This window comes from Lynx rufus, unplaced genomic scaffold, assembly GCF_022079265.1.
Source record: "Lynx rufus isolate CCGP_SWC_20201006 ecotype Redwood Valley unplaced genomic scaffold, mLynRuf1.p SCAF_19, whole genome shotgun sequence".
Classification (NCBI taxonomy): domain Eukaryota; kingdom Metazoa; phylum Chordata; class Mammalia; order Carnivora; family Felidae; genus Lynx; species Lynx rufus.
In genome coordinates, this window is record NW_025814833.1 from 5,313,179 (window position 1) to 5,328,463 (window position 15,285).

General features: G+C 37.3%; 1 protein-coding gene across 2 annotated transcripts in view; it reads left to right on the forward strand.

Moving 5' to 3' along the window:
- Positions 1-15,038, forward strand: part of COL4A5 (collagen type IV alpha 5 chain) — a 260,757-nt gene extending 245,719 nt beyond the window's left edge. For both annotated transcript variants that reach the window (XM_047081902.1, XM_047081901.1), the window contains 10 exons: positions 698-831; positions 3,218-3,290; positions 3,426-3,497; positions 4,283-4,411; positions 5,234-5,332; positions 7,746-7,958; positions 11,162-11,339; positions 13,479-13,593; positions 13,978-14,150; positions 14,957-15,038. In XM_047081902.1, coding sequence (XP_046937858.1) covers positions 698-831; positions 3,218-3,290; positions 3,426-3,497; positions 4,283-4,411; positions 5,234-5,332; positions 7,746-7,958; positions 11,162-11,339; positions 13,479-13,593; positions 13,978-14,150; positions 14,957-15,038 — 1,268 coding nt within the window. The remainder of the gene's footprint in view (positions 1-697; positions 832-3,217; positions 3,291-3,425; positions 3,498-4,282; positions 4,412-5,233; positions 5,333-7,745; positions 7,959-11,161; positions 11,340-13,478; positions 13,594-13,977; positions 14,151-14,956) is intronic.
- Positions 15,039-15,285: the final 247 nt, after the last annotated feature.

The following is a 15,285-nucleotide window of genomic DNA, read 5'->3' on the forward strand; positions in this document are numbered from 1 at the left end:
TATTAATAAGCATGGCACTAAAATGAAATCAAACAGTTTGCTCAAGTAACTATCTTAATTGCATAGTAATAAAAGCCGAATGAAACCACTTACAAATACTACTTACAAAATAACTACTTATATAGCAATTTGATATTAATCGCAATGAGACAAATTTCTTGAATCCCTGATTGTCCTAAGTACCAATTCTTAAAGTGTGGTCTGAAACCAGCAGCTTTAGTTACAGGGCACTTGTAAGAATGCAGATTCCTGGACCCCTCCCCAGCCTTCCTGAATCCAAAACTTTGGGGGTAAGCTCAAGAATATGTTTTAACAGAGTCTCCTGGGGATTCTGATATATGCTCCAATTTGAGAACAGTGCCCTATAGTGTTTGTTTACTTTCACTTAAGTTAAACACTTGGGGTTACAGAAGCAATCTTTATTATAATGTCCTGGGTCCTTTCTTTAAGTGTGATCTTATTAGATTTAACATATAATAAAATGCAAACTAAAATGGTCTGCAAATCAGTGTTAATAGCAAAAAGAACCCAGCCTAATTTATATTAGAAAGGGTTATCATAGGCCTATATATTTTAATATAGTCTGGATTTTATTCTGCAAACTAATAGGATTTAGGTGACTGATAATTTAAAAGCCAGACTTTTATACTACTCTTATGCTATACTGAAATTTGGCCATTTGTTGTGCATTATCAAGGTCTACCAGGTCCAGAAGGTCCCCGGGGTCTCCCTGGAAATGGAGGTATTAAAGGAGAGAGAGGAAACCCAGGCCAACCTGGGCAACCTGGTTTGCCTGGTTTGAAAGGAGATCAAGGACCACCAGGACTCCAGGTAGGAAATGGGGGTAGATATTTGATGAGAAAGGGGTGTGGGTGTGTGCATTCAAAATGAGAATTCTAAGCTGCATTATTTTTATTAGTATTTACTGGTCAAGGCTGTATATATGGCTCCCTAGTGAATTACGAAGAAAAAAAAGGCAAGTTTCCTATTTTTTCCAACTAAAGGAACCTTGTTACTGTATAGTTAAGGAGTTCCTCAGAAGATATTTTACCTGGAGTCATTGCTATGTATATTGTTTAGGTTTGAGAAACCTTCTTTTCAGTGAAAGCAAATTCATAAAAGAAGACACACATATCAGAGCATTGAATGTGGATGAGACCTTTCACAGGGAAGTAATCAGAGTTGAGTGGGGATATTTTAGACTTTGAAATTAGAATTAGGTTCAAATTTTAGCTCCACTTCACACTTCTGCTTTGTGTCTATGAGTAAGGCAGATAGACAGTTTAGGCTTCTGTCTTCACCTTAAAAAAGGAATAATAACATATCCCTACATCTGTACTCATGTACTTTTGCACATTGGTTTGAGTGACCCAGAAAGTCACATGCTTCTTTTTGAATCATTAACGTTTCTTGCATTCATTCAGGAGGATTGTTAGATTTGGCGACCAACACAGTCTGGGCTCAGTCTTTTAACTCACTGGTGGCTGCTTTATAGCAGAAAAAAGAAAAAGGATCTAAAAAAGTAGTCCTTAAAGCTTTCCAGCAACTAACCTCTTTTCCTCATGTCACCACTTTTCTTCTAGACACATGCTAGAATTAAATTTTAGTCTTTTCTTTATTCATTCTCTACTTACTCCCTCTTCACTCATTTCCCGTGTTCTTCCAGTTCACATGTCTCTATACTTGATTCAAGACTACTACTGCCTGATACCAAGATTTCATGAATCTAGTATTATCAAGTTCTGTTCATTTTCTTTTGTGTAAATTAGTTCTTATATTTGCATGTTTTTTAATTCTTTTATTGGAAATAACGTTAAACTTACAGAAAAACTCCAAGAATGGTAAAAAAAAAACCCTTCATGTATCATTTATTCAGATGGACTGGTTGCTAATGTTTTACCCTGTATGTTGTGTGTGTGTATATATATAAACATTTGAGAATAAGTTGCAACTGTCATGCTTTTTTAGTACTAAATACCTGAGTGCATGCTGATTTTAATATATTCTATTTTTAAAAATAGAATGTTCCTTCTTTTGTCTGCTGTTTCTTCACTCTAGTTATGCATCCCAAGCTGGAATACTACATGAGTGATGTTGTGTCCTCCATCAGATATTTAGGCCCATAATAGCCATCTGCTCTTCACTGGTGATTTTAATTTTGATCATTCCAACAAATTGTTATCTGGTTTCTCCACTGTATGGTTACTATTCTTCTCCTTGTGACTAATAAGCAAAACTATAGGAATGCACATTAAGACCATGCAAATATATTGCTCATCATCAGAATTTACCCATATAGTTAAATCTATTTATGATTTTTGTCTCAACCAACCAATACTAGAATAGTGGCAAATTGATAATTTTTTAACTCTAGCACTACCTCTACATATACCAGTCAGCCCTTTGGTAAGCAAGAGCCTCCCTTCTCTTCCATGTATTATTTATTTATTATTAGTATGGACTCATAAAGTCTCTTTTTTTAATGATTTTTAAGTTTTTTAAACTGTAATTACCTATTTTCATGCTCAAATTATCCTGGATTTGGAAACTTCTTCAAGCTGGATCCTATGTCTTTCTAACATGCCCTGGTTTTTTAAGCTGTTTCTTACATGTTGGACTAATATGTACCATGTTTGCCCCTCTTTTATTCCTAATAATAAGAGTTTCATTTTAACACACTTACTCTTCCTTTAGGTACATTCTAGACTTCCTCTCAACTCTTCTTCTTCCCATAGTTTTCCTGGCCCTCAAACCCAATTAAGTAACAGGCCCTGCTATATTTTTTGCTAAGTCTTGCAGACTATCATTTCTGCACTTGCACTTGTGATTCTAACTGAAGCACTTATCACCTCAGTGCTATACTAAAAAAAAAACCTCTTTGTTAATGATAATAAAATAATAGCTGCCATTTCTTAAGTACACACTACATGCCAATCAGTTTTCTAAGTACTTAATATGAGCTATCTCATTTAATCCTCACAAAACCTCCATGAAGTTGATACTATTATTTTCTCTATGTTAGAGGTGAGAAAACTGTGAATCAAAGGGGTTAAATAATCAACTCAAGGTCACACGGACTAGTAAGAGGCAAAATTGGGATTTGGATCTTGGAAGTTTGACTCTAGAGCCAGTGCTATAAATGAATATGAATACTATATAACCTCACTCTCTCCCCCTCCAATTTTCTTTTCTAAAATCAACAATTTTGTTTATTCAGGGTAATCCTGGTCGGCCAGGTCTCAATGGAATGAAAGGAGATCCTGGTCTCCCAGGTGTTCCAGGATTTCCAGGTATTTGAAGGGATATTTTGAAGTTCCCTTTTTATTTTAAACTCCTTTGGGATAAGATACCCATTTTCTGATTTGACTGGGTAAATGCTAGGCCCCTGTCGCTTTTCTGTGCCATTGTATGTACCTTCTTTGCAGGCATGAAGGGACCCAGTGGAATACCTGGTTCAACTGGCCCTGAAGGGGATCCAGGACTTGTTGGCCCCCCAGGTAAGACTTACTCCAGGATCTAGTTATACCTGATTTTTAAACACATTGAGGAATTTGAATGTTTGCATTCTGTCTTTCAACTAAAATTTTAGAGTCTCAATCCCCAACAACTGAGGGATTGTTCCCTTTATTTACTCATCTCTCAACCTCTCTATTTACTAATGTAAGATTGATACCAGATCTTTTAAGTTTAAGATGGATACAGGGCTAACAATAATGCTTCACTAAGATTTTTATTGGCTTTTATACTAACCTTCCCGTATTCAGTTGAACAGATCACAAGAGCAAGTCATTTTTAGTTGGAAGTATTTTCAATATGAAAATAGTTCTTTTTGCTGGAGACTTATAGAGGTTTCCTGTAAATTGAAATAGGACAAGTGCTAAATTCCATCACTAGTTCAGTGGGACACTTCACAAGCACAATAAACAAGAAGCGCAAATGATGTTAGAATCAGAATGGACTTGTCCGGAAATAGAATTGTCTTCCCCTGACACAGATTTGTAATGGATTAGACTTTCTAGTAACCAAGTCATGCTTCAAAGCTTGAAAATAGGGACAGTAGGCCTAATTTTTCCATTGACCCTAAGGAAATTATTTATTTTTTCAGTCTTCTGGGTGAGATGATAGTTTTCCCAGACACATTTCTGTTGGACATGGCAGTATTTCAACACCTATAACTTGTGTTTTTCACACCAATTTTTATTCTGACCTTAGGACACTTTGGCATCCATTCCTTCTGGCCTTTCTTTTTCCTACCTTCAAACTTGAATATTTTACCTCTTAGGTCCCCCTGGATTACCTGGTCCTTCAGGACAGAGTATTATAATCAAAGGAGATGTTGGTCCACCAGGGATCCCAGGCCAGCCTGGATTAAAAGGTCTACCAGGACTACCAGGACCTCAAGGCTTACCAGGTACCTTTGCAGATCATCTTTCTAAGCTTTATCTATTTGAGAACATTTCCCTAGTTCTCCTGTTACTTGCCAGAATTCATTTCTGAGGAGTCTCAACAGCTCGTAGAATAGCAGACTGCCACAGGTCCCATCTCCTGTTTTCTTGAAAATGTTCATTTCTCATGCCCTAATCTTATCCTTTACCCCAAGTCTGACCGCTCCTAGCCAGTTCTTCTGGCTATTCTAATTTGAACGATTGGGTTAATGTTGTTACAAATTTTGTGAAGAAATGAAAATGCATTCAAGATCTGGTGCTTTCTCTGTTCCAACCACCAGAGGATACAAAGCTAATTTGGTGGACTGTCACTTCTCCACTGTGAGACCTCATGATTTTTAAACTAAATCCTGTCTAGTTGGCCATTTGACTCTATGCTTGCAGCCAACTCTGATTATAAAACAAAGCTAGAAACTAACTTCAGTCTTTCTCACTTATTAAGTGATTGGTTGTCAATCTTTCCATAATCTATATGAACCAGGCAGTAACAACTCCCACCTGTGGTGGGACGGATAACAAAGTCAGGCCTTGTACTCCTATTTTGTTCTGAGGCAGAGACACAACTGCCATACTATGGGAATCTCTGCAGAGAAAAATTGATCATTTAAAACTAAAGCTAAATCCTTGTCTGTTTCGTTTGTCCCAGGCTTGAGCTATTCCTTCATGTATCTGGATTGAAGACAAGACCAGATTATGAATTTAGTGACACTGAAGGACCTTAAGTTTCCTGTATCTGTCTGGATATGGAATTACACCCATATTTGAAGACCTGTTTTCTTCCCCTATAGGTCCAATTGGCCCTCCAGGAGATCCTGGACGCAACGGACTCCCAGGCTTTGATGGTGCAGGAGGGCGCAAAGGAGACCCAGGTCTGCCAGGCCAGCCAGGTGAGACAAGTAGAATAATGCTGCCAATAGCATTCTCAAGTCTGAGACACTTGTACATGTATGGTGTCCAATTGGAGCTGTGAGAGTTTTCTCTTGAGAGAGTGTACCTACCTGCTGACTCTGTTGCTGGGGGAAAAGAGGATAGCACATACAAGGAGATTTTCCAGTATAAGAAAAGCATAGAAAGCTTGTGTGTGTGTGTGTGTGTGTGTGTGTGTGTGTGTGTGTGTGTTAGAGCACTGGAAAACCCAGCTCTTCCTCAAAAGTTTTTCCAGGCACTCCCTGTACTTAACCTGTTCTGATCTTTTTCAGTGTATTGATTTAAATCCCATGACCATTTTGAAACTATTGTGAATCCTTCCATGTTTGAAAATATGACAATACAATTTAATTTCCCCCATAAAATTCAGTAAATGTAGTTGTAGAGTTTGTAAAGTTTAAACTGATCCCCATAGAGCTTTGAGAGTCATAGTGGTATACTGAGATGACAAATTAATACTCAGATTTTTTCGTTCATTGATGAATAGGTGCTCCTGATAATGTTGACTCTGGTATCCACTAGATTTCCAATATGTTCTCCAGCTACTTCCTAGAAGAATTTGAGTCACCTTACAATAAAAAATCCAGGCAGAGGAACTGAATAGACACTTTTCCAAACTAGACATATAGATGGCCAACAGACACGCGAAAAGATGCTCAATATCACTAATCATCAGGGAAATGCAAATCAAAATGACAATGATATATCATCTTATACTCATCCCATCAAAAGACAGGAAATAACGGGTGTTGACAAGGACATGGAGAAAAAGGAACCCTCATGTACTGTTTGTGGGAATGTAAATTGGTGCAGCCATTGTGGAAAACAGTATAGAGGTTCCTCAAAAAATTAAAAATAGAATTACCACAATGATCCAGTAATTCTACTACTGGGTATTTACCCCAAAAAAACCCAAAAACACTAATTCAAAAAGATACACCCACCCCTCTGTTTATTGTAGCATTATTTACAATAGCCAAGATATGGAAGCAGCCCAGCTTTCCACTAATAGATGAACAGATATATATATATCTGTGATACACAGACACACACACACACACACACACACACACACACACAGGAATATTACTCAGCCATAAGAAAGAATGAGATCTTGTCATTTACAACAACATGGATGGACCTAGAGTGTATAATACTAAATGAAATAACTCAGAGAAAGAGAAATACCATATGAAGTATGAGTTCACTCATATGTGGAATTCAATAAACAAATGAACAAAGGAAAAAAAGAGACAAACAAAAAACTAGACTCTTGAATACAGAGAACAAACTGGTGATTGCCAAAGGGGAGGTGGATTGGGGGTGGGTGAAATAGAGGGGATTGAAAGTACTCACTTATCATGATGAACAATGATTAATGTATTGAATTGTTGGATTACTGTATTGTACACCTGAAACTAATATAATACTGTTTGTTAACTATACTTCAATAAAAAAATTAAAAAAACACACTCGTAAGATTGCTAAAACAGAAATAAATGATAATAAACTAAATAGATTTTTAATATGTGTTAGCAACTCTAGACAATATAAATATAACTCTGAATAATATAAACATAAAGAATATTTATTGGCAAAAAATATCAGTGGCAGCAAGACAGAGTGATAATACCTATGGTCTTCCTGGAACCAATACCCTGCCATTTCATTAACTGCATACAGGAAAGAAACAAGTTAGTATCATCACATGTGGGCATTGCTGTGAAGGTTCCCCAAAGTGAAAATGTGTATACACAGTGGCAAAATGCCTGTGTGTAAAGAGAAATTTAAAATAAGCTCAAATCAAGAGGCTAACTAGAGAAAGGGAATCAGTGGCAAATTGAAAATAGACATTTTGAAAAGACTGCTTTAGAGTGCCCTGCCTATTCTCTAAACAAAAAGGTATGCCGGAGAATAATTCCCCAGATTCAAAGGAAAATGTTTTTCAGCACTGAAACTGGCAGACTGATGGCAACCACACCCTTCCTTTCTCGTTGATGAACAAAACAGCAAACTGAAATTTCGTCCTGGAGTTTGGACTCCTGTAGTAGAGCAAGAGACCAGATAACACACAGGCTTCCTGAATAAGCATCACTTCTTCCCATCTGATGTTCTGTCGCCCAGTATTTATTTAATGCCTAATGTTGTCAACCAATTCCATTAGGAAAAAAAATATATGTTTAAATCTCTTTAAGAGCAGGGACCATATTTTATTTACCTCCAAATACATGATATCTAACAATGCCTTTATAGACACTCTACAAATATTGACTAAATTAATGAATCAAATGAGGTCATAATGTTTTGTCAATAGCCATAATAGTGGATCAGAGCTTACTTAAATTTTGTATACTGATGATTCCATGGAAATAGGTACCCGTGGTTTGGATGGTCCCCCTGGACCAGATGGATTGCAGGGTCCCCCAGGCCCCCCAGGAACCTCCTCTATTGCCCATGGATTCCTCATCACACGTCACAGCCAGACAACAGACGCACCACAATGCCCACATGGAACTGTCCAGATTTATGAAGGCTTTTCTCTCCTGTATGTTCAAGGAAATAAAAGAGCTCACGGTCAAGACTTGGGTGAGATCATTGGCATTTTAATTTTTTACTGTGCGTTGTGTTTTGTTTTGAAAATCCGGTTGGGTTCTAGAGTAGCTTTGGACAAAATGTATCTCTCTATTCTTTTGGGGCTTCCGAATTGAAGACCATGTCAAGGGCAGCTGAATATATTCACTGTAAGTTTTAAATAAGTAATATTTTACTTTAAAAGCATTAGTTAGCTAGTGTAAGGTACAATTCTTGGCCTAAAGCAGCATATTTGGGGAAGGGCCACATGTACTTTTAGCTTAGTTATTAAGGACATAGATTCTCTGGGCTCTATACAGTCTAGCAGCTACTTGAGAGGGCAGTGTTCACAACTCAGAGGAGATAGTTTCTTTTTCTCTGACACTGGTCTTCATCAAGTTGAAAGATAAATTCTGAAGAGAATCTTGGTTTTAAAATCAAAGAAAATAAGGTCATTTCTTAATGATGCTAGTTTATACTTCCTAAAATAAGTGCTTTAGCTTTGTAAAGTATTACCAGAGTTGATTAAAATTACACAAAGCACCATATTTGTATATAAAATCCACTTCATTTAGTGGGTTCCTGTTCATCTTCTCTATACTGTAATAGGCAGTTTGGTTGATGGAATGAGGCTGGACTGGATGGATGACTCTCAAGACCTCTTTAAATCCTTAATTTTGTGGAATTTTGACTTTGCATTTTGAGGCCCCATTGTTTGACCTGCAGCTGCCAATTTTAGAGATCATTATCCCCTTTGCCTCCAAAGGACATCTAAGAAGACAGTCTGGGCTCCAAGTTTCTGGGGTCTCATGTTAGGAAGCCTCCTGAGGTCTCTAGCTAGACTATTCTGTGAAAACAGTTCTGCAGCAATAGAGACCTCTACTCACTGTGTTCCTAGGACACATGGCCACACCTGCCAGGCAGTGCTGGCCCACCAGAGCAAGCATATCCACTTACATGGAAACCAAGGTCATTTTATGAAGGTCATTTTATGAAGCCAAATAAAGTAGGAGTTTGCCCACCAACTTTATTCTCCTACTTCTACTTTTCTTGGTCTCCTTTTCATCTTTTCTCTTTTATTTGCCTTTCCTTTTTATACTTTTTTATGTAACATCTTCTTTTTCTAATTTCATAATTGAAAAATCTTCATTGTGAAAATATCCTTACCTTTTACATAAATTTCTCTAGGCTTCCTACCTTTTACATAAATTTCTCTAGTCTTCCTCCCATAAAATTCTTCTCCTTTTAGTCCATCTTTTCTTCACTATCAGCATCTTAACTTATATCAATAATTAAGCCTGTAAACTTCAGATTGCTCTCCTGTCAAGTAGAGGATACATTAGAAGGCTTTGAGAACCATGAAATTCAAAAATATAATTCAAACTGAAAATGGAATCTGCTATCCAGCATGTCACTGTAACTTTTCAAAATGCATGTATTTGGTCAAGCAAGGGCTGTCATAATGTGCATTCAGACTTGGAGGCTACAGACTGGCCGTGGCTCAGGTGCAGTTTAGGCCTCAGATGTGGGAAGGCCATGATATAAGGCCCAAGATGCTAAGGGTGATCCCATATTGCAGAGTCTCTTCCATGGCTCACACAAGGATCAAACTGGAGAAAGCTTGATCTAAAGAATGGAGGCAGATGTAGGTTTGATTTAAAGAAACAGTCACCTGATCACATAAATACAGTCTATGTTGGATTAGTGAAGGGATTATGGTGTGTAAAAATAGATGGTGGAGGTAACAGATTGAATACTAAAACTGTTCTGTATGAAGCAAAAAAATACTAAGAACCATTAGTCTAGTAAAGCCTTATAATTGTAAGAATATGGAGGCATTGAGAATTCATGAGATTTTTCTTCAAAATTTTCTTTGAAAATTTGGAGACTACACAGAATTCTGCATCATTTTGGGCAGCCTAAAGCACAAATGCAACCGAATATCCCTGTCTCATCATTGTGGGCCTTCCTTTTATGTACCTCTTCCATTTCATTTCTTTCTAAGACCAGGGATATTTCCAGTTCTGTCCTCAATTAGGCAGTAATATGAGTTTTATTTTTTAAATACTTTATAAATAAAAAGCACTTGGATTTCCATTCTTCAATTTGATTTTCACAATTATGATCAAGAAAGATATAGGACAAGTATCATTTTCTTCTATTTTATATGCAAAAATAGAGTATCATATGGAAGAGATGAATCACTGGGTTCTACTCCTGAAGCCAACACTACATTGTATGTTAATTAACTTGGATTTAAATAAATAATAAAGCACATTTAATTGGGAAAAAAGTTTATATACTTTAAAAAATGCTTATTGTTAGGTTTCAAAACATTATATTGGATACAGTTAAAAGCATGATAAAAAGTTTGTTTTTAAATATAAATATTCACAAAACACTATAGATGACAGCTGGTAACATTTGAAATATGGTTTGCAAAGTCCCAGACTCCAGATCATAGAGTATAGAAAAGTGGTTTTGGAGCCAAGAGACAATAACCAATATCTTAATAACTGGCATAGTATCAATTTAAAATTCCGATGAAAAAATTTATATTTAAACTTAAAAATGTGTGAGGGGATACATAGTTTTTCATCATTCTTTGGTGAATAAAAGAAAAATGGTCTAATCACTGGTAGAAGTAACCTCTATTGCCCTTACCAGTTCTGAAATTTTTTTCCTCTCACATCCTTCCTTTCTCTTTTATTTTTTTTTCCTTTTTATTATTCACCTCCAAACCTGTTCATGGTTCATATAGGCCAGCACTACAGTTGTCCCTAGGCTAAAAGAGATTGCAAAAACAAACAAGATAACATACTGGGGATGTCTTGGAGGGAGAGAGGGTGTCCTGGAGGGAAGTACTAATAAGATATTATAGGAAATCAGTGTGCTCTTCACTTGTTTGCAATAGATTACTCAATATTCTCCATGAGACACCATTGTTATAAATGTATCACCAGCATAAAAATGGCATTGGGGAATATATAATGAATCTCAACAACAAATACCTATATAAATTATAAGATATCTCCTGATTTTAGAAATGTTACAAATGTAAGTAAGTGTGCATCTTATAATTGAAGAACTAAAGTGTATTTATTATCTAAGAAGTGTGGGCAAGTTTCTCTTTGAAAGGTTTCTTGTTTGGGTTTCAAAAGAAACTAAAGTATCATCGTAGTATAGTCCTTCATCCTTTTCTCCCCAATTCTTCCTAGGGACGGCTGGCAGCTGCCTTCGTCGCTTCAGTACCATGCCTTTCATGTTCTGCAACATCAATAATGTTTGCAACTTTGCTTCAAGAAATGACTATTCTTACTGGCTGTCCACCCCAGAGCCCATGCCAATGAGCATGGAACCCCTGAAGGGCCGGAGCATCCAGCCATTCATTAGTCGGTGAGATACTGGTATAGCTTTGACTTTTACCAATCCCCAGTTAATGTAGCTAGTCAGAAATGAATCTAAAGCTAAGAATTTCATCATATTCTTCCCAGGTTAGGTCAGACAGAAGTGCCTTTATAATATTCAATTTGGTATTTAGTTTAAGCCGTATTAATTGGGGGTTCACTTTTGACCAAACCCTATGATAGAAATAGTGTAATATACAATGAAATCAGACTAATCATTAGGCAAATATATGTAAATTAATTTAATATATATCAGGCTTGGCTAAGTGCTACAGTAGATCTAATAAAATGTTATAAAAGCATAAGGAAAAGAATGTTTAATTTTAACTGAATAAATTTAGGATGACTTTATGGAAGAAATGTATTTTAACCTGGTTAGTACTTGAAGAAGGATGGGAAGGACTTGAGACACAGGTAGCTATAAGGGGAGGGATACTAGGCAGAGAACATGGGAATGGGTAGTAGATTGATGTATCTAGAATATAATTTGTAAAGGCTGCATAGGAAGAAGAGATTGGAAAGTTAGCTTGGACCCAGATTGCAGAAGACTTTCATGAAACATCTGATTTTATTTTGGAATTTATCTGGCATATAATGGGGAGCCTAAAAGCTTTTGAGGTACATTTCACGGAAAATTACAGAACCATTGGAAATGTAACATGGATTACAGAGGGAATAGTCCTAAAACAGACCAGTTAGATTGAAGGTATTGCTATAGTCCTGGTAGGAATGGAGTGAAACTGTCAGTGGGGAATATGTATCACTTTAATAGAATAGATAGGTTTTGGCAGTTGATTAGTTATGGGAGGGAGGAAGTGATAGCTGAGGTTTAGAGCATGAATAACTAACAGGAGAGTGGTACCATTAATGAAATTTTTCTAGAGTTTTGCCACAATATAACTCTAGTTTAACTCGATCTTCTAGGCTTATGAGATATTGCCATTTTTTTATTCTGATCATGACCCAACTGACTTAGGTGTCCACTAGTGGACATGACTAGTCTAGTTTCTAGAATGAATCATTGCAAAGTCTAGTTTCTTTGACATTGAATATAAAGGTTAAACCTAGTTCAGCTTCTCTTAGTAGCAAATTCACAGTGCTGTTTTTAATACAGTTGCCCAGATTTGCGGGGAATTTATTCTTTGTGATTTTTGTCAGCCCCAACTCTTGGTAGTAAAAAGTCCTTTAGGGTGTACCCTATTTTGTAGATAAACTTCACCAAATTGGTTCAGTCATATGTCAGAAGGTCCCTTCATGCTTTTTTTTTTTTTTTAATTTTTTTTTTCAACGTTTATTTATTTTTGGGACAGAGAGAGACAGAGCATGAACGGGGGAGGGGCAGAGAGAGAGGGAGACACAGAATCGGAAACAGGCTCCAGGCTCCGAGCCATCAGCACAGAGCCCGACGCGGGGCTCGAACTCACGGACCGCGAGATCGTGACCTGGCTGAAGTCGGACGCTTAACCGACTGCGCCACCCAGGCGCCCCTGTCCCTTCATGCTTTTTATTAAAGATTTGGTAGACTCAGCTATATTTACTTTGTTGCTGCTTTACTTGATTTTATAGATTTTAAGCCACATTTCCATGTGCCTGGGTAGCTGCCCAGCATTCTACTGTTTTTCTCTCAATATTGCCAAATGGTTAATAAATATCTTTTGGAACAAGAATAATGGGTGGGGATTGAGAAAGTGTCTGTTTCTTGTCTTTTCCAGCTCACCAGGCATTGTTCTTACCACAGTTTCAGCATTACTAAATGTCTACCCTCAGTTGGGCACTTTGACAGCAAGTAGTGTGTGCAGTACACTAAGCCAAACTCTTACAGCAATTACGGCATTGAGCGTAGCAAGTATGAATACAAATTTAGGACAGAATGGAAAATGAAAGTTCTCTAGCAGGGGTTGTGTAGTTTCTTGAAAAAAGCTTACAGTTTTTGTTTATAACTTTATTGTGTACATTGGGAGACAGAGCTTATGCAAAAGCAGTTCTCAAAGTGCATTTTAATCCTGCTTTTGTGAGCACTGAAGACACCTTAATGGGTTTCTGTACCAGGAAGGCTTCCAAAGAAGAGGGACTGTGGTTTCCCACGTACTCACTATTTAGATGTGTTCCCCTCCCTTTCTCTTACCAGATGTGCAGTATGTGAAGCTCCCGCCATGGTGATTGCAGTTCACAGTCAGACCATCCAGATTCCCCACTGTCCTCAGGGATGGGATTCTCTCTGGATTGGCTATTCCTTCATGATGGTATGAAATACTCTTTCTTGTCTTTGTCATCACAGCTGACTGTCCATCATATCTGTGTATCTTACCAATATGAGAAATCCCTGACGTTTTCATAGTAAGCTTGAGCCTCAAATAGCTTCTGTCCAAGTATTGTGTTCCCCTTCACATATTTTCTGGAACATATTTTCATAATCCGCCTGTTACTTTTGTTGAGTACCCTTGGTGTGGGTGCCATTCTCTTGCCTCTTGCCCAGTGCTCGCTTTGGCAGCACATATACTCTTACCTCTTGCCCTAATTCCTTCACTGGATTTGAATGTTTGGCCATATTCAGCACATGTCTTTGGGTATACACTCAGGTATTATAGCACATAGGTATTGTGGGACATTTTCCCTTATCTTTCTAGCACACAAGCGCAGGAGCAGAGGGCTCAGGTCAAGCCCTGGCCTCCCCTGGTTCCTGCTTGGAAGAGTTCCGTTCAGCTCCTTTCATTGAATGTCACGGCCGGGGTACCTGCAATTACTATGCCAACTCCTACAGCTTTTGGCTAGCAACTGTAGATATGTCAGACATGTTCAGGTAAGTTACTTATGGCTTTAGTTTAGTTTAGGTCCTAAGCTTCCTTCAGAGATACTGGGGAAGAGAGAAGCCATTCATGGATGGTTTATACCCAACAAATGTTAAGGATTTAGTGGACTGTGTTTTTTATTTTCACTTGTTCTTTTCATACACCTGACTCAGGTCAGAAAAACAGACGTGGCTAATATTCAGTATGTGCGGTTTCAGATGGCTTGTTATTAATCCTTCAGTAACAAAATAGACAAAGCAAGGAAAGGTCATGTGATCTGCTGAATAACTGAGCTGCTCAAACTCTAGTGAGGCCACCCCAGGAATTGAAGCTGTAATATGATCCCTGCCCCAGTCCAGTGATCTCTTTTCCCAGGATGTTTTCAAGGCTCTCATCCCAGTGTTTGAATAAGACCACATATGGTATATTTGCTTCAGGATAGTTCAATCTATTGGATGTTTTTCAGTTTAAATTAATTTTTATATATTACTTCATTTGAGTTATCATTACTTGATATTTTTCTTACAATTATAGTTATGCATTTCATATGCATTATTGTTTTATCATTTATTTACCATCAGTTGCCCAGATCTCCCTCATTCTACGACTATTAGAGAAATGTATAAGAGAAGAAGAGGGTGAGACAAATAAAGATAATAGTGGTAGAGAGAAGAGTCACATTGCTCAGAAGTTAATCATCGAGTCAGAAGGAGAGCTACTTAAGCACAAATAGAATGTCTGGGTGTGAATTTGAACCAGTAATAGAAGTGAAATATCTGGAAAGGCTAATTTGATTATCTTGTTTCTTGTTTTCCAGCAAACCTCAGTCAGAAACGCTGAAAGCAGGAGACTTGAGGACACGAATTAGCCGATGTCAAGTGTGCATGAAGAGGACATAACATTTTGCAGAATTCCTTGTGTGTTTTTAAATGTGATATATATATATATATATATATATATATATATATATATAAAATTCCCAGGATGCAAAGTCTCACTCTTCCCAACTTTACCAATGCTGCCACCAATGGTGCTACTATATATGACCAAGAGGACACGCTGACTAGTAACCATGAAGATTCAGATGTACCTCAACAATGTGCCAGAGCAAGGTCTCTATTATCTTTGTATGAATGAAATAAGGAA